The following is a 20,723-nucleotide window of genomic DNA, read 5'->3' as shown; positions in this document are numbered from 1 at the left end:
ATTTGAATTTCATACACCCTCTGAGAAAGATTCAACATGAATCTTCCACTGAGGGAGGGTGAGTTACAAATGGAGCTGCTAATGTGTTCACTCCGTTTGAAAATCATACTCCCCCATGGCAGATATTTCCAAAATCTTCCACAGGGGTAGTGTGGATTTTAAATGGAATAGCCCAATAAAATGTGTTTGAAACAAGAAACAAAAAGCAATATTCATCACAAATGGATGAATTAAAATGCACCATGTTTTCCCTTCAGCAGTATACTGCTTGGCACTTCGAGATTAGCAGTGACGTCACTGCGTGTTTTAGGTTACATAGTCTTGAAACATGCACTGTTCTCACAATCACATGTAAAGGCAGCACAATTGGTATGTGCTCTTTAATGCTCTTGCATGACGTCAGTACCAATATCAAGGTGACAAGTAGTATAATAAAAGATGACACTGACCAGGTTTTTAGAAGTTTTCATTATCCAAATCATTATTTGACGGGACATTTTGATTTGTGATCAAACCCATTCATATCAAACAATGTCAAAACATTATGTGACCCATCACATCGAAACAGACCACTTCGTTGCTAGCTTCATTGGCAGATAACAATGAAAGAAGATGAAAAAATATAAAGAAAATAAAAAGAATTCTGAGCTTGTTTTGCCTCATAAAACATTTTACTGTATTTGATTTAAACAAGGTGTCATTTTCAAGCTAAAAAGCAGCAGTTTATCCTAGTGTTTAAATCTCCATTTTCATTTTTGCTGCGAGGTGGTCTGTTTCGATGTGATGGGTCACTTATAATCAGTATTGTAACCGTTTTATCGCCATTTTGTCAAATTACACAGGTAATTCTTATAACTGAGATTACGTGTCCGATTTACACTCTGATGTGAAATGGTATGATGAAATGTGTTACTATTCACAATACTACTGTGACTCGTGATAATAATTATATTAAAGCCATATTATAACATTTGCTGAGGAGAACGCCCTCAAAAAAATTTTAATTCTGGTTTTTACACGATTGTAATGTACTTTAGTCAATAAAGATACTTTGCAAAAATCAAGACTTTAGTTTAGTAAAAATCCGAGATTTTGAATAAAACGATGGAACCGGCATTTTATTATTACGATGGAAATATTAGTCAAACACGTATGCACAGTACGTACACAGCGTCATGGGATACACATACACACACACCCCGAGGATCGTACCGTATTACAACCGCTGGGAGTAACATGCATGGCTGCTAGTAGTAAATTCCAATTTTCTATGCTTTACCTCACTTGTTCGGCTCAAAATTAAAAGGGGACATATCTGACAGTAAAAGCTAACATTTTATGGAAAATAAATACTAAACTATTTTTACAGAAATGTTATAATATGGCTTTAATAGTATTGCAAAACCAAAATCTGGTCAGTGTCAACCTATATAGTTTGCCAATGCAGCATTCCCACAGTACCTTGTTACATTAAGATACCAGCGCAACCATACCACAATACAGATAAGCAAGCAATGTTATACATACATGCAGCAAGCAAGCACTTATCAATAACTGATCACCAATCACTGATAATCAATACATTGATTATCACAAAATTATTGATTACTAATTAAAACTAGTAGTTATACCATCAATGTAGCAGTAATCAATTATTGTTCACTGATCAACATGATCAATGGATTGATTACCTGTTAATGATTATCAGTTAATGATTATCAGTTATTGATAACCCAAACAAGCAATCACCACCATCCTTGGTCACATATAAGTTCAACATGTTCAAACCAGTTAGTACTAATATACTATTTCAACATATTTACAAATAAAAACAATTATGTGACATGCCTTATGTCCTTCTGTAGCCTGTTAAATATCAAATGTGTGTATCTGCAAATGGACTATTCCATTTGAAGCCATACACCCCCTATGGAAGACATGACCTTAATGATCTTCCACACAGAGGGGGTGTAGACTTCAAATGGTGTCAAACATTTAAGTAACCCCATTTGAAATTCACACTCCCTGTGTGGAAGATTAAGATCATGTACACATTTGTGACACGATCAAGGGAAATGAGTCAGATGTCGCTAATATTGATTTTGAATTATTGGCAAAGAAAGTGTTATAATTCTTTTGTTTTATATTGTTTTCAGCGATTGATAAATTGATATAACTTTACAAAGAAGAGTCGTATCAACATGGGGGTTTCCGTTTCTGAAAGGTCTAAATGTCCTCTTTAGAAATATATGTAAAACCCGTTTTCGACCAGGGTCGACATATGACTCATTCCCCTTGATCATGTCACATTTGTGTAAATCAAGGCATAACTCACTATACAATACAATTTGTCATTTCAATAAGTTACATTATTCCAATAACTGTCGCCATAAAATGGTTCAAAACGACACAATTATTTGTTCCGTCGACAGTTCATTCATTCATTCATTCATATATTCATTCCAAGGCAAAATTGTGGGTAACATGCAAAAAGTAAAATTCACCAGGCTATAATAAAAGGAACATCAGCCTTCTTACTGGGACCAACACACTGTAAGGAAACCATGCTAGATTCAATCAATTTAACGTCAACAGCACATTTAGATGCTGTAAACATGGTATTAAAAACCGTACCAACTTCCTGGTGACATGCCACGCTGTATTGGATGAATGATCTCCCATATGGCAACAACTCAAGATGCTTATTGAAGATAACTGCTCTCCTGATGTCTGGTCAGGGATCTCCTCTTCAGATATGGTTCTAACTCTCCTTATTCTTGCCATCTTCATCCCTGGTATAACCAAGATCATAGGAGACATTGAGATATTATCAACGTTACTTTGATTTAGGCTGCATAACAAGATAGCAAGCCTAATAGTGTCTAGTTCTGCATGCTTTCACTATAACCTGTAGTAGTTTAATCTTTCATGCACCTTTCTTCTACCTGTAGACTAGAGGGTGATGAGACAACTTGTTTTTGCTGTGATCTGCTGCAGTTCTGGTTGTGAACTTGTTATTATGTACTTCCTTAGCGACTTTTTTAATGCGCTGCATGCTTAAGTTTGTTCAGTTTATATAAAGCGGAAATTATTGCTTTTGTTACTGCGTGCGTCAATAAACTCCCAACTCACACTCGCGTTAATTCACATAAGCGTGCGCTAGCCACGCATTACGCAACACACACCTAGCGTAACAACAGTGTGCACGCCATTCAAATCAATACAGTGTTATGAGTCTTATTTTTTCCGCCTTGTATATAAAGCCGAACAAACTTAAGCTATAGGCTTCAACATTTTTGAGATATTTTTTTCAAAATATCAAGAGCTATCTCAAGAACCACTGACCTGATACTAGGCTTGTTTGTACTCATTTTAATGCATTTTTTATGTTGATTCCAAATATGGACATGAAAATGAACATGTGTACACCCACGTGGGGAAGGTTAATGATTATAACTTTGATACTGAACATTAACAACTTTACTTTGACAATGTGTATTTAGTACTGATGCTAAGTTACAGTCTATGTCATCTACATGTGAATATGTGACATGCCGTTTCAAATTAATTTAAACCAGATTTTCAAGGTCAAAGGTTAAGACAATTCATTCAATGATAGCTGATAGTGTACCATCCAAATTAAATTTATTTTATTGTACACTATCTATGGCCCAATGAAAAAACATCATGTTTTAAAAATTATATAGCACGGTGAACAAATTGACCTTAGATTGACCGTTGAACTTAATAATGGTCAGTTCAAATTGATTTCAACAAAACATGTGATCATGTGAACTACAGTGATCAGTCGGGGTATATTAATGGATCTGGACCTGTACCAAATCGGGAACATCAAATCTGATGATCTTGAATCTTGAATTTTACCCCCTTGTCAATTTATTTGAAGTCTGGAAAATAGCCATAATTTACGAAGGGTCTCTGTAGTAAATCTCTAATACTTTCGAAGGGTACCAATCATAAGTAAGCTTAGTTAAATGGAACTTGCGATATGTCGTAAGTTATGATTGATTTTGAGACTTAAGGTATGTTCATACTACTACGCAATTGCTTTGTGGTGCAGTTTGTTGCCGCACTGAATCGTACTGCAAAATACTGCATTGTGGTATCACAATAAAGTTTTAAATACATTTGAACTTGGAAATGTGACGAGTTCCTGTGAATTGCGGCAAAAATTAATTGATACATCAGAAACGCAATGCAATTGTGGTGTAGTATGAACAGACCTTTACAAAGATTCGTAAAGTTGAGTGAAATGGACCCCAGATACAGATATATCAGATTGGGTACAGTTCCAGATGTGGTAACTTGTCCGTACTGGGGATGTGATGTAATGTGATGGAATACACTATAAATAACACCATGAACCATGTGATAAGGTTAATAGGATGGACATGTATAAAAGAGCACCTTTGTGTGAACCAGCGACCAATATCGCTAAATTTGCTTACAGTTATATATTTTCACTGTGTTTGGTACCTGTTGTTGTCAAAACGAAAAAAATAAATAAACACAAACATAAAATTATTGTTAAATTAAATTGTTCTTGCACAATGCAAAAACAGTGTTTAGATTTAGAACACTTTTTCGTAATTGGTATGTGAACATGTTCAGGAATTTGATGGCTTATGGCTTATGTTTAACATTTTTAGGTTTTAAACATGCTTACAAAACGGTTATAAAAAGTGTTCAACCATTAAACACAGTTTTTACAGTGTACTCTGTTAAACTTATAAGGATGAGCTTTTGAAGTAACACAATAACAATTAGAGGCTCATGTTAGGGAGCAAACGAAAAGATCGATGAAGTCTTATGATGAACCCAGTTAAAGGCTCATGTTATGTTAGGGAGCAAACAAAAATATCAATGAAGTCTTATAATGTACCTAGTTTATGGGCTCATGTTATGTTAGGGAGCAAACGAAAATATTGATGAAGTCTTATAATGTACCTAGTTTATGGGCTCATGTTATGTTAGGGAGCAAATGAAAAATTGACGAAGTCTTATAATGTACCCAGTTTACGGGCTCACGTCCTAGGCCTACTTACCTTAAAAGGCGATAATAAAGTAATTTATAAGGCAACATGTTCTGGCAATTGTTAATACCAATTCTGAGTGCCATTTAACTGTACTTCCAAACAACATGTTCCATTGTCTTGTCATGATTCCTGAGGGGGTCTCAATGGGATACACAGATGAGCTTGTCTTTTGGGGCGCCCATGCATTTTATTGCGGGGAGTATATTTAACTTACACATCCTTGTATTTAAAATGTTTGCTCCTCACCCTAAGTATTTTTGGTTTCTTCTTGTCAGTGACATTGCCATGGTTACAAGTCACATGATATAGCATATTATGCAGCTACCTGTTTATACACCTACGTGGAGGTGGAGGGTGACACACAACAGCTGCATAGTACCCACTGAATCAAGGCACTAATGTATAGTAACCATGGTGTGCCTTACATAAAAGAATCGTCATAGTAATTTTGCCTGTCAGTTTTCCCTTACAGCATACCAGGATAGCAAATTATGCAGCTACCTGTTACACACCCATGTGAAGGGAGACACACTACAGCTGCATAGTATCACTGACTCAAAGAGGCTTAGTTATGTTAGTATCCATGCAGTGGCTTACATATAAGAATCGTCATAATAAATTCGCCTGTCCGTTTTCCCCTTTTCAGCTGTGACTTGTTCTACTGCAGCATATTTGTATTCTCTGTGTTTTCTCTTGAAGAACCCACACTGAAAATATAAAAGTTGATGAAAAAGAGTTTAAGAATAATAATTTGCAATTATTGGAAAAGTAGACCTTCCCCTCCGCTCTAAATGTTGTGATCTTGCCACCCTGTACCTTTACAAGATTTTTTACCATCTCTGCTCTTCTCCCAATCCATTTAATCTGCATCTGTGCCCTGGCCTTCACACACTCAATAGATGTGCCCTTTTTCTTCCCAGTTTTCCAGTTCAGTTCCCTGACACAAAAATCATTTTCCCCACACACACCTACCCTATCAAACTACCTTCCCGACAATGTTTTCAAATGCTCATCTCTGGTCACCTTTAAATTTGCTGTTTAGTGACCATGTATTCTAGCCAGTTCTTTCTTCATCTCACTTGTTTTATATTTCAATTTTTCATCCAATTGGTTTCTCTCTTTCCTACCTGGTACTTTGTTTCATTAGGTGTATTTAGGCCACCCTTTAATTTAGTGCTCAGGCATCACTGGGTTCTTGCCTGGTTTCTTGGCCTGGTAACCCAGATGGTTTACATACCTTGGGGTACCCTCCTATACAACACAGGACACACCAGACTGTTACATACCATGGACACCCACCGGACACACCAAACAGTTACATACCTTGGGGTACCCTCCTACACAACACAGGACACACCAGACCGTTACATACCATGGACACCCACCGGACACACCAGACGGTTTACATACCATGGACACCCACCAGACACACCAGACAGTAACATACCTTGGGGTACCCTCCTACCCAACACAGGACACACCAGACTGTTACATACCATGGACACCCACCGAACACACCAGACGGTTTACATACCATGGACACCCACCGGACACACCAGACGGTTTACATACCATGGACACCCACCAGACACACCAGACGGTTACCACAGACACCCACCAGACACACCAGACGGTTACATACCTTGGGGTACCCTCCTACACATCACAGGACACACCAGACCGTTACATACCATGGACACCCACCGGACACACCAGACGGTTACATACCTTGGGGTACCCTCCTACCCAACACAGGACACACCAGACGGTTTACATACCATGGACACCCACCGGACACACCAGATGGTTACATACCTTGGGGTACCCTCCTACCCAACACAGGACACACCAGACGGTTTACATACCATGGACACCCACCGGACACACCAGACGGTTACATACCTTGGGGTACCCTCCTACCCAACACAGGACACACCAGACGGTTTACATACCATGGACACCCACCGGACACACCAGATGGTTACATACCTTGGAGTACCCTCCTACACAACACAGGAAACACCAGACTGTTTACATATCATGGAAGTATCCTCCTAACCTAACAACTGTAGATTTTGGCTTAAACAGCCAATGACACACTGCTTTTCATTTTAGGATGACGATTCTGACAACTGTGGATGTCTTTGCTAAAAGGTATGTCCCCATTTCTGAGGTGGTAAAAATCAGATCAAGGTCCACATTTGCAGGTCTATAGGCCTACAGATTCACCTACACATCCATTTTCTTTGCACACATAGTGACATACCTTCAATAATATAAGTATTAAGATAATAAGTAGTAGGATTCCTCCTAGCACAGCTAGTAGTATTATCCACCATTTCACTCTCGCTGGAGGTATAAAATCCAAATGTCTCCTGACATCAGTAATTAACTGAAAGAAATGATGTAAAAATATGGATCAATATTTATATCATGGGGGAGGGGGAGTTTAGCGGAAAACCCCTAATAAAAACCCCAAATTACGCAAATTTTCACTTTTTTGCGACAATTTTGAACAAAATTTGTTGATTTTGCCCCCCTCGAAATTCAATTTTCCCCCCTCGAAATTCAATTTTCCCCCCCAATTCTCTTGGTCGGACTGACGTCACCAAGGGGAAATAGCCTCGGAAAACCAGTGTGCACATGTGCAGTTCCCTTTCTCGAGCTGGTTGCTATGCGGCGCTTGTGCAAAGGGGACGAAGGGGACAATGTTCCCGGATTGCCGACCGAGTGAATGCCCGCACCCGAAAAAATTCCTGGCACCGCCACTGCCTGGGTGGTTAATGGAATGAATATGGTACAGGTTCTCCTATTTTCCTCGTAAAACTCGATGTTGAAACCAACTGACTGAGAACACTGCAACTTTACCAAGCCTGGAAGGCGTGATGCTTAATTACTCTGCCGACTCAACCACAGAGATAGATAGATATTTGTACATGTTATATAAACTGGCCTCAAAAAAAGTTTTTCACAAGGTCTTAAAATCCTGTCCATAAAAATGAACGAAAATTGCATACAGGATTACTTCAATACTCTACTCTAAACACTGGTCAGTATCCAAACAGTTGTCCAACTGACACAACAGCAAAATGCACTGACATGGAACAACTTCCTGGACCGCATTCACAGCCCAATAATTGGCACCCAACAAAAGAAATCTGTGAGTAAATGGAATAGTGTGGAACAAGACCTGTGTCTTGAAGAAAGTGTGCGAAAAGCAGAAGCAGCCCGTTCCACACTATTCCACTTACTCTTTTGAAATAATGACCTGTGTATGGATCTTGTACCCATTCTCACAGATTATTCGCCTGTGAATGTGGTCCGGGAAGCTGTTCCGTGTCAGTGCATTTTACCGTTGTGTCAGTTGGACAACTACTTGGTTACTGACATGTGTTTAGAGTAGAGTATTGAAGTAATCCTGTGTGTAATTTTTTGTTCATTTTTATGGACAGGAATTTAAGATATGACCTTGTGAAAAATTATAAGTTTCTTTTTGAGGCCAGTTTAATTCAAAATTGAGGCAATTCAGCAAAAATCACTTGATTACTTACAGTATTATCATCATTGTTTAAATCTTTAGGTTCTTGCGTCAACTTCTTGCCACCTAACATCTCCACCTTCCCATAAGAAAATACTTTAACTTGTTCATATTCTAAAAATTCCTGCAAAAAGAAACAAAACATGCACTTTTTTAGAGAAGCGTTCAAAAATCGTGCCACTTTTTTCTTTGAATTTTCCACACAGGTGTCTCTTACACTATGTATATGTTCCAATAATAGCAGGATATTTTAGCTGTATTAATTTGAACTGTTATAAACAGATTTCCCCACGGAGGCATTGAATGAATGACCACAAAGTCTCAAAAAGCACCTTAAGGTAGCATTTTTCTGGAACAGGGAATAGGGCTAAATAAATGCACAGCTATGCACACAACATGCACACACACCCCTACTTGTACAGAACTGCAACTGTGGACCTTTTTTGACCAGAAAATACCCAACCAACCATATGGACCCCAACAGACCAAAATTAACCGCCAATCCACGGACGCCCCCTGAACAAATCAGACCTTTTCTCCCGCCACCCTAACAAGCATGGACATTGGTTTAAATGACAAATCACACGTTGCTTTGAATGTTGGCTTCCAACAACTGTGGAAGTCCTTGGTTGCACTGAGGTGTGCATCCATGTAGGGGGTAACAAGTCAGATAAAGGCCCACATTTGCAGGCCTTTACAGACCCAATCCACCTTTCTTCCCCCCCCATGAAACAGACATGCACCCACACTCATAGCCGTGCAGGACATCATGAAAGCAGACAGGAGTAACTGACATATTGTGCTATTCCAGTTGAAACCCATACACCCCCTATACAAGACATGACCTTAATGTCCCACACAGGGAGTAGGCCTATGAATTTCAAATGATATACCTGAATGAGTGAATTTCAAATCTACACCCCCTGTGTAGGTAAAGGTCATGTCTACCATAGGGGGTGTATGGATTTCAATTGGAACAGCCTATTACAAAAACAAAGTGATAAACAGCACTTCTGTACATTGCACAAAGACGCACACATAAATACCTACCAGCAGTATTAATAGCAGAATCACTTAGTATAGGAAGCAGCAACAAAACAAAGCAACAGCAAAACAAGCTAGCAAAATAAAATGATGCAGCGAAAATAAAAGCAAAATTGGTTGTTAGCAAAAAGCATGCATCAATACTTTCATTCACCTCAAGTTTAGTATTGACATAGCCAAGTATTTTGTTGCTCGCTTGCAATGAAACCGCACATACATCACTTTCCCAGAGCAGTTCAGTACAAATGACCATAAGGGGATGTGCCGCAAACATGGGTCATATTTTAACGCCCTTGATATATCAATGGTCCCCTTTTCTAGGCCATTTTTGGTATAAAGTGGGCTAATGTTTTTAAAATAATTTTGCCTAACTGTAGCCAAAAATTTAGAATTTTTACAAAAGTTTGGAAAAAGTTGACTTTTGATATAGCGATGGGTCCAAATTTCTTGTAAAATTGGTATATGGATGGGTCTACTTTCAAATTCTCAGCAGCACATCCCTACCCCCCTGGCACTACCAAACTTAAGGCGAAACTAGGTATAGCGCAACACAAGTGAAAAAACAATACAACATGGCTATTAGTGTTTATTACACAATCAGAGCAAAGGAGGACTTCATTGCTATCATGCAAAATATTGCAAGTTGCATAAAGTTGTAATAGACTTTTTCAAATCAACATCAGAAACGTTCGGAAAATCAGGTCACATGCACCAGGTGCACATACGTCATACCGTAATAACTCGAAAGTTAGCAAATGTGCTTTATCGAGCGCATTTAAAACATGCAAACATGAAGTGCCCAATTCACAAAAGTGAAAAGCGATTTGAGCAAATCATAGATACACACACATAGATAATATACGAACAAGTAAACCTGCAAATTTGTGTCTTAAGGGGGTACTACACCCATGTGGTAAATTTGTGACTATTTTTGCATTTTTCTCAAAAAATAATTACACACTGGTAACAAAAGTTATGTATATTATAGGGGCAAGGAATCCAATTACTACACTGACATTTCAGTGACTCAAGACAAGCGGTTCAGTATATATGATAGGAAACGAGGTACATCCCAGTGGTACCTCATTTCTGGTCATAAATAACAAACCGCTTGTCTTGGGTCTCTGAAATTCCAGTGTAGTAATTGGATTCCTTGCCCCTATAATATACATAACTTTTTTTACCACTGTGTTATTAGTTTTTGAGAAAAATGCAAAAATAGACACAAATGTATCGAGGGGTGTAGTACCCCCTTAAGCCCATTAGCTCAGTTGGTAAAGTGCCTGACTTTGGTACAATTTCATGTTTTCAAAAGCGCTTGATATACTTTCACGGTAATACGCTTGAGTTCATAAGTGCTCATCAGAGCTCATCAGTGACACACATTACACAAAGTTCACTGAACCATGGCAACTAGCATAACTCCGGGGCGTAACTGCACACAACAGTGTGATGACAGTGTGTAGCTAAAAGAACACCAATACATATTTCAGCTCAACAAAATACAAAAAGGACCATGCTACTATACCATCTACTGAAGATATCAACTTGGTGGTCACATGGTATGATCCCACCAATCAGATAATGATGAATCGGGGCGATATTTATGTATCCATTGTTTAGATTCCTATCATCTGATTGGTTTAAAGTTTGCATTGTTTCTAAGTATATTCCTTGTGATGTAATTAAATTAAACAATACCCATAGGCATAATATTAAATTGCTTTAACTTGATTAATTAGTGTTACCAGATATGTTCAACTAAATTTCTACAATTTTTTCTGCTGAGTAAAAGCATATTATTGAAATTTAAGCTGCTTGATATTTAATCTACAATTTCTAAAAATGTGACTCAAATAACAAAGAATCCACTAGAAATAGGCAAGAAGCAACAATATATGCATCTAATAACAAGGAATACATTTCTGCCAGTTTCATTAGGCGCAGGCGCCATATTTAATGTTAGATTTGGACATTTAATTATTTTCTTTATTTTCCACCCAAATTACCCGGGTGAAAAATAAAGAAAGTAATTAAACATCTAAAGCTAACGCTAAATACGGCGCCTATTTCTAGTGGATTCTTTGTTATTATTCATTGCATGTTAGCTCAAAAGTCTCCAAAATATAGGGGGTATATGGATTTCAACTGGTACAGCCCACTAAGGAATTGTGCTGCAGCAGACATTTACCATATTTCTGCGAATAGTTGCCCCCGGGGGCGTTGCATTTTCCAAAAGGGTGGCGTTTATTAGAGGTCATTTTTAGAACGCTAATTCCCATTAAAATCATTAGGTCAGCTTAAAACCCGCACTGAAATGATGAACTATGAACTAAGGAACGATGACTTCCGGTCCACATCCGGGTTTATGACCAGATTTTTCCCTAATCACCAATGCTATTAGCGACCATGTGTGCACCTTTAAGCTTACTACACAAGATAGCGTGTAAATATCAGCATTTTTGTAACAGCTGGTTAAAAAAAGTGGTGGGGGCGTTTAATTGAAGGGGGCGACTATTCAGATTTCACACCACCAAATAGAATTATATGGTTGTGCGCCCTTAATTTTAATTCTCAGAAAAAACCATGCATTCCCAATTTATGCATTAAAATGAGCCTGTAAAATAGGCAATTCCCAGACATCGTAGACTTCGAGGGCCAGTTGTAAAAAATAATGACGGTCAACCTATATTTTTTCCCAGCCAGAGGGATCAGGCAAGGGCTGATTTCAACCATCATAGCTGTCGCTTAAAACTGAGTCGCTCCTGTGAAGAAAAAATGATGTTTTCTTAAGGCAAATTTAGCACATATCTCTATGGGACTCTGATTTGATGGTGTGAGATCTTCAAGGAAATACGGTACTTAATGTTATCCTAGAAAAGTCACAGAGTTTCAAATTAATTCTTTTACTCAGTTTACTTTTATAGCTTGCCATGTTGCATCGATACTAGTCTGACCTGATGCAAGTAGCAAGTTGTAAAAGTAAGTTCCAGTAAAAGATTTTAATTTAAACTTTGTGATTTTAACGACTGGGTGATTGAGATATTCACTATTTAAGAAAGTGTTAATGAACGTTGTGTCAGCATAAAGTCCCCTAGCAAGTCTTGTCTCAAGTCTACTCCCTGTTCACTTACCTCTATAAATGTACTACTCCATAGTCTTGACCTGAGTTCTATTTCTGCTTCATCACCATCATATAAGGCATCTAATGTACAGGTAAATTGAAAGCACTTTGGTCTGTCTGGATTGTCTTCATCCATACAATCCTGTACAACAGAATAAAATGAAATAACTAGATGTCAAAAAGGTTTTTGAAATTCTTAAATTTTGTGGGCTACATTTAGCTCTTGATCAGAGCCCTTGCAGTACCTTAGAAGATCCAGTGATCCCTGAGTAAAATAAACCCAAGCAAGTGACAAGTAAAGAAAATGTAAGGCCAATCCCTGCCTGGTTAGACCATTCTGTAAAAAATTAATACCACTCATAGTACACTACAGGGTGTAACAATAAAATGTATACAATTGCATTTTGACTTCTCAGGAAAAAACTAAAAGAGTTATGGCACAATTGTTATATGCAATACAAGCAGTAATATCTTGGCTAAAAGAAGACGTTTAGTTGGTTGCTTTACTAGCTTGGGTTCAAGAGTTATGTCCGATTAATTAAATCGTCCAGAAAACGTGTTGGGCCACTTTTGCGCATACACGTTTGAACCGCGTAGATATGCTTATCGTGCATTAAACATCAAAGAACTGACATAAAAGAATTATAAGTGGTGTTTCTTCATATAATTAACATGAACTTAATAATAATATGATATTTCTTTAAAATCTATAAATGAAGCCGTGAAATTTCTTTCAAATTATCTTATAAATAAAGTAATTTCTCATATCCCTAAGATACCATTGGTGAAACTGAGAACAGTTTTTGCATCCATAAGTACAAAACAATAAGATTTTGAAATTAAGTTCAGCTGGGCTTCTAGCTGTTCTGGGGCGACCACTATTCTACATACTTCTCATAGTTATATGTAATTGTATGCCTAATGGAAGACGTGAGTTTGGAAAATGAGCTATAAACAATCTTATGGTTTCTGCTTGACTCCATGTGCTACCGAATGTCACAACCATAAAAATACGCTCTTCCAACGTGAATTGGGGTTGAAGTTGGTGAGCTGCAGCCACTATTTCTAGTAAATGAGGTTGTTATGTCACTGTCAGTGCTATAGTTGTGACTTTCAAAAACTCAAAGAGATATTCTATTATGTAATCATTTCTACCACTTCTAATACCCTATTGTTTAAAACTACCTATCATAAGAGCATCGTCCAACTGGTCCATGTTTCAAATCTATTCTGTCACTTTTGTAACACTTAGACAAAAGTGGCCCAAGCGGTTTTAAGACTAGGTTACATAATTGGCCATATCTTCACTTGTATACCGTCGATTTTATTGGAACAAAGCTTAGCTGGTGGCTAAAGAAATTATCTTGATAGACATTAAAATATCAAATCAACAAATAAGCGGCATATTTGTGTAATTCTATTTTCAAAATTGTACAAATTTTATTGTTACACCCTGTAGTACACTTGAAACAATCTGAAACAACTACACATGACCAATAAAGTGGAGTGAGTGTAGTCAATTTTTGAACAATTACTCAAGATTAAATATTTAACAATTCATCAGTTGTGCTAGGTTTGAGCAAACTAACATGCTGAAAAAGTGACTTTTGGCTGTAGATCTTTGGTTGTCCGCTGGACAACTAGAGTATTATTTTCGGTTGTTCGATGCATGTTTTGGTTTCGAACACTGGTTGTATATCACTGGTATGTATGGTCTTTACAAAAATAAAATGTCCATCTGAAACATAGGTGAAAGGAGTATATGGATTAGGGACCGTTCACAAACACTTGTTAGGGGGGCCTGATGCAAAAATGGGGGAACCCTTAAAAGTTTTGACCCTCCTGAAAAAAATGACCACAAACATTCCTGGGAAAATTGAGTTTATATGCTTTTCTATGGGGTTGACCCATAATTTTCATGTCAAAAGAGGGGGGGGGGGCCCCTGAAATTTTTGAGGTCTGAAAAGGGGGGCCCGAAAAATTTTCACGATAAAATTTTTTTGCATCAGGGCCCCCCCTAACAAGTGTTTGTGAACGGTCCCTTTTAAGTGGAATAGCCCATCATGGGAATCGGAATTGTGGAATTGAACTAACATTTCATCAGTTATCAATGAAATGAATATTCCCGCAATGTGGCTCAGTGGTTACGGCCTTGGACTCATAATCTGAGAGCTTACTCGACGTGCGTGGGTTCGATTCCCCGTCCCACCACCGTGTTGCGCCCTTGGGCAAGGCCCTTTGCCTCGCTTGCCTCACCCCACCCAGGTGCAATGGGAAGCTGTTAGGGGTAGTCACAGTTGTTGTACTGATGAACCCTGCGCCACTTGTAGGCTGCAAACGTGGTCTGACATATTCTAATGACGGCGGAATAAATGTAAAGCGCTTTGAGGCTGTTTACGGCATAAAGCGCTATAAAAATATCTACATTTATTTATTTATTTATTTAATGTACATATTCACAAAGTTATGAATTATTAGGGGTGTAAATTAACGGTTATTTGTCTAACCGTTTAAACGGACCACAATCCGGTCGGTTAACCGTGTAAACGTATGTAAAAAAAAAGTAAATTTTTTTTTTAAATTTTAAGTTTTAAAAAAATTTTCAGTTAGTTATAGACCCTAAATTTCTTGTTATTCAAGGATATCTTAACTTGCCCCCCAAAAAATTCAAAAATTACAAATTTCCGGCCAGAAATAAGCTGGAAATTTGTATTTTAAGTTGCATTTAGCGATTTGCAATCATGATAATTAGTGTACTTTTGGTAGGAAAACAGTCGGCAACCCAAGATCTGAAATATACCGTGATGGTTTGCAAATGCGTGTATCCTCAGTATTCTATCGTATTGTGTTTTAAGCTGCCAGGAACCAGTGGAACCAAAACAATATGGCGGGGCACGATTGGTGTGTTGTTCAGTGGTGAGAACCGGGGTGAGAATTGCTCATTTCTCACCTAGCTAGCCTTGTCAGAGAGGAAATCCTGAATCAAAACTAGGTAGATGTTATTTTTAAGTGAAAAATAATTCTATTTGGTTTCAAGTTTGAGATAGTTTCGTTTAGAAATTGGTGCTCCAGATGGGCTTCTGAGCATTGCTGAGTGCTTTCAAACTGCTACGGCGGATGGCCCTAGACCCCCAGCTGCTATTGCGCCGCTCACTACGCTAGATCTCGGCGGTAGAATTTTTTTTTTTTTACGTTTAAACGGTTAGTGATTTTCCTAAACGGATAGTGCATTTTACGATCAGTTAAACGTGAAACGTGTAAACGTAGACACCCTTATGAATTATTCATTAATTTACTCACCAAATCTATAGAGTTTTCTGGTTTTACACTCTCCTCATTACTCTCACGTTTCCGCCTAAATTGTAATTGATCCGCATCTCTTCTTCTCCGTGAATTTCTGTCCGTTTCTCCTGTTTCTTCGTCAGGGGTTTTCTTACCGCCATTGTCTTTTACTATATCTACAGTGGTTGGTAAGTCTGTGACGGGTTCATCGACCTCTGAGATACCGGTATAATCATCTTCTTCTTCTTCTTCAGGTACAACACGTTTCTGAAATGATAATGAGGTAAAGTAGTGGTTTCAGTACTCCATAGTGTACAACACATCGGTGTGGTCTTTGTGGGGCTGGGGTTAGAGGTTGACCCCTCTAAATGAGTTGGTTTGCTAACTCAACCCCCAAAAGAAAATTTAAACTCTCCTTAACCCCCAAATAGTGTAGAATTGAAAATTGGTTCAGTAAAATACAAAATTTCACATTTATTTTAGGCAAAAATAGTGTAAAATTGAAAATTGGCTTGGTAAACACAAAATAATGTACAATTAAAATTTTTTATGTGCAAAGCGCGCAATTGTTGCAGTAACACAGGGCCACATCAGGATTTTTACAAAGACCAAACTGCAAGCAACACATGTACAGTAAATCGATGTGTACCCACAAATTGGGCTACCAAATCAAGGATTTAATTGGCAACCTGACTTGATTATGTCGAAAATTTTATCTTTTTTAGTGCAACAACACCAAAAGATGAATGTTAGTTTGTCCAAGAGTTCACCTTTTTGGCAGGTTTGTTTTTGCCAAAGGGGAAGAACATACATAAACCTGCACCCAGCATTCAAAATACTATCGCAGTGCATTTTGCACCACAAAGTTCACCTGTTGCGATACAAATTCAAAAGTGTGGTGCAAAATTGCGATACCACACTGTACTGACTTCATGTGTTGATTGTCTGAGACTGCACTTCAAGTTGCTCTGCGTCAGATGAAATTGCACCACAACTTTCAAAATGGGGTGCAAAAGTGCACCCCAAGGTAAAAAAAATAATTCAAACACTTCCTGCACCCAGGGTTGTATCAGGATCATCAAGCTGCAGGGACAAAATTTCTAAATCCTCTTGCTGACCAACTTCTAAAATGTGTGCAAAGACAAATTGTAATTTTAATGATGCTAAAATGTGCAAAAATTGGGATGGCGGTCCCAGACAGGTCTTCTGAAGATATTATTCAAAATTTTATTCATTTTCAGCCTATTTTACAAGTTGACCTGAAATGATCGTTGTGTGTGACCTTGAACACCATTATTACATGAAAGTTCCCATAGTGTTGCTATGGCCCAAGTTTGCAATACGATTTGAACTGTTCATATGAGATCAAATTTTAACCAAAAGCCTTACATAATTGTTGACAGACACCCCCACTCTCTGACTGATGGACACATGACTTGTGATGGCATAAGATCTTTAAATTCATACAACCAGAACCTAAATTGTGAATACTCTCAATCATCTGGGAATCATACAATGAGAGAATAATATCAAGTTCACACAGGAAGGCTTATCAGACAATAAGCTCACTTTTCTTGATTGTCTCGTGCATGTAGAGGGAGACCTTTCCCTGTCAGTATCTGTTTATCGAAAACAGACTCATACTGACCAGTATTTGCAGGTTGACTCAAACCATCTGCTCATCCAGAAACTTGGTGTGGTAAAGACTCTTTTCCATAGAGCGGAGACCATTGTCACCAAGGAATCCGAAAAGAAAGCGGAACAAGATCACCTGCATAAAGCTCTCCACCATTGTGGTTTAAGAACTGGGCCATTGATAAAAAACTTACATTGGAGAAACATCTCAACCACTTAAGAAATGGCAACAGCAACATCAACGCTCTAGTTCGGGCCCTGCAGAATCAGCAGTATACACACACCTAAAAGCCAGCAAACACAAGGTGGACCTAGAGGACGTCAAAGTCCTCGACCGCGAAGCACGGTGGAACGAACGGGGAGTTAAAGAAGCCATCTGGGTGCGAGCAGAACAACCATCCCTCAACCGTGGTGGAGGACTCAGATTGAGAACAACCTCTCATACGCCTGGGACAGAACCATCAGAACTCTACCTTGCCAAATGACGTCACAGGGTGACGTCATCGGGACTCAAGGGACAACCCAGCTGAAGGTCAGTGGTACTGACCGCAACGTTGGTTGCTCCAAGGTATGTTTTGGATTAATCTGGTTGAATAGATTGAAATTATTCTCTCACAGAACCTAAATTGTTAGCCTAACACCAGGCTAAAAAAAATCCGCTCTCCCTGTGGCTCATCTGGTAATGGCTGGGCAGATGACCCATGACAAAAGACCTCGTTACAGTCGGTTCCGATCTGATGAGGGTGATAAACCCGATCATTGGCTACACTTGTGTCTTGACTGTCCTGCAAAAATTCCCCGACCAGCTATCTACAACGACCCCCTTCGTTCATCAGGTCACTTGTGCCTGGCTGAAGTTTTGTCAGCGTTATCTCCTAGATTTCAGCTGTTAATGCCTAGATATGCTCAACATAAAAAAGATAAAGAAAAGAAAGATGTATACTATAACTGTTGGTCAATTTCGTCCTGGTATTTCATGTCACGGTGGAAACTTGATGTCCCCAGCACCCCGCCAGGTCAGTATGCCTCTACCTGCCTGCACTACCTAGCTCTGACCTACAGTTTGACCACTCTGAAGTGCAAAGTGACAACGCTCGCGTATACAGCGCGTAAACAGTGCGCAATGCTGCGTCTCTGCTGAGGTATGCGTGCCCAATGTGTGTGTCCGCATCGGTAATTAACCAGAGTAGACTGACTGTAGCTATGCCCCTGGATTTGTCAATAATCACATGATCATTCTTACCTTAAATCCAGCTGGGTTAATACGTTCTGGGTCTATTTCACATGTGCCTTTATCCTTCAAAACCCGGGGTGGATCCGTCATATATAACAGCCATTTCCCAATTGATGATTCGTACGGGAAATATATAGTGACCATTGATGACTCCACCATACCTGGACCGTTGTTGAACACCTGAAACAAGACAAAACAAAATCTTTCATTTATTTCAAGTTTACAAACATGGGTAGCATTTTCGGCCTCTTGGTATATCAATGACCCCTTTTCTAGGCCAATTTTGGTATATGGACTATGGGTCCTTTTTTCAAAACTTTTTTTGGAAATTAGCCCAATTTTGCCTCAATCTAACCAAATATTTCAAAACTAAGACAATTTGGGTTGAATTTGGCCGAAAATTTTAACTGGTATATCGATGGGTCCAAACTTCCAAAAAATTGGTGTGTGTATAACCAGAAGTGATTATGACACAATGACAAGGGGCTGACCATTATAAATGCTGTCATCCTTATTGGGAAATTTTGACATAATCACAAAAAATACTAACACGCACTGGGTCTATGTTTATACCACTACACCCAGACTTACCTTCCAAGTATGCTTGACAAGCATACCAATTTCATCTTCAAAATCAATGGCACTCTCACCCCTCACTTTGCCACTGTATTGGTATTGCGGTGGCTTCTCCCTGTATGTACAAATCATTCAATCAATTACTCAATTAATCAAGCAATTAATTAATCAAGCAAGTATGGTCTTTTCACTTTCACAGCATGCACATTATTTACCTATTTTAGTTTTGAATGCCATAATACAAATTATACATTAAACAAAATATTTAGTTCTCAGTGTTAACCCCATGAGAACTACCTGCTGATTGGTCAAAAAGAAGTTTTCATTATCAATTGGACCAATCAGCAACATTGTTCGAATAATTTCACCACACAAAAAAATTGGGGTGAATTATTTGCAAAGCTCCATTTTGATTGGTGATTAAAGTGAAGATATCATGTAATTGACCAATCAGAGGCAATGTTAGATCGGCATGTAGTGCTCAGGGAGTTAAAGAAATAACAGGTAACACAGTATCCTTTATGGTCACAGATCAATTGTCCAAAGAGTCATTAGTCCAAAAACCCAATAACTTAGTTATAAACAGAAATCTTTACCCTAACTTCACCCAAACTATAACCCAAGCCCTAATCCTATAAATCTTAACTTGTATCCATAGTGGTATAGTGTATAACAGTGTATTGCAGAAAATTGTATGCATAACTGCATATAATATAGGGTGCACAACTTAGAAGTTCCCCCCTACATATTTTTTAAAATAAATCGAAAACTATTTGACGAAATGCAAACCTGTAAAATGATATGGGTAGCCTTATTTGTTTTACACATGTGGACCAAATTTTAGCGTCACACCTCATTGCGTTCAGTCACAATGGTTCATTGTCAATGAACTCAAAAACAACAAACATGGGAGACAACACTTTTGTGGTGGTCATGTTCTATACCAACCGAGAGATCATTTGGTTTATTTATAAAGAATATCCTCTATGAGATTTCTTAAGTATCTAATACCAAAGAAAAATGCCCTGACACCAGACACAACCATAATCTGCTTGGCGTATTTAAAGGCACATTATTTCTTATGACGTTATTAGCACTATAGTAATCTAACAACTTCTAGATTCCATGGGAAAGTGACCCATGACCCGGACAAGACCATAATCCGCAGCCATTTCCGGGCACATGTTATTCCCTATGATAAATGCCCAAAAGCCAAACATGACCATAATTTGC

At 38.4% G+C, this 20,723-nt stretch overlaps 1 protein-coding gene across 3 annotated transcripts in view; it reads right to left on the bottom strand.

The window, feature by feature from the left end:
* Positions 1-1,234: 1,234 nt before the first annotated feature.
* Positions 1,235-20,723, bottom strand: part of LOC140162621 (integrin alpha-6-like) — a 217,921-nt gene continuing 198,432 nt past the window's right edge. For 2 of the 3 annotated variants that reach the window (XM_072185891.1, XM_072185890.1), the window contains exons 18-25: positions 19,506-19,605; positions 18,924-19,094; positions 16,064-16,312; positions 12,774-12,905; positions 8,609-8,719; positions 7,324-7,449; positions 5,655-5,764; positions 1,235-2,792 (exon numbers count right to left, since the gene is read on the bottom strand). In XM_072185891.1, the coding sequence (XP_072041992.1) occupies positions 2,762-2,792; positions 5,655-5,764; positions 7,324-7,449; positions 8,609-8,719; positions 12,774-12,905; positions 16,064-16,312; positions 18,924-19,094; positions 19,506-19,605 (1,030 nt within the window). In that variant the 3' untranslated portion in view covers positions 1,235-2,761. Of the gene's footprint in view, positions 2,793-3,454; positions 4,498-5,654; positions 5,765-7,323; positions 7,450-8,608; positions 8,720-12,773; positions 12,906-16,063; positions 16,313-18,923; positions 19,095-19,505; positions 19,606-20,723 lie in introns of those variants that run through there. The other variant, XM_072185892.1, reaches the window with a different exon arrangement.

Source organism: Amphiura filiformis, chromosome 10, assembly GCF_039555335.1.
Source record: "Amphiura filiformis chromosome 10, Afil_fr2py, whole genome shotgun sequence".
NCBI lineage: Eukaryota > Metazoa > Echinodermata > Ophiuroidea > Amphilepidida > Amphiuridae > Amphiura > Amphiura filiformis.
This window is presented reverse-complemented; position numbering and strand designations above follow the sequence as displayed.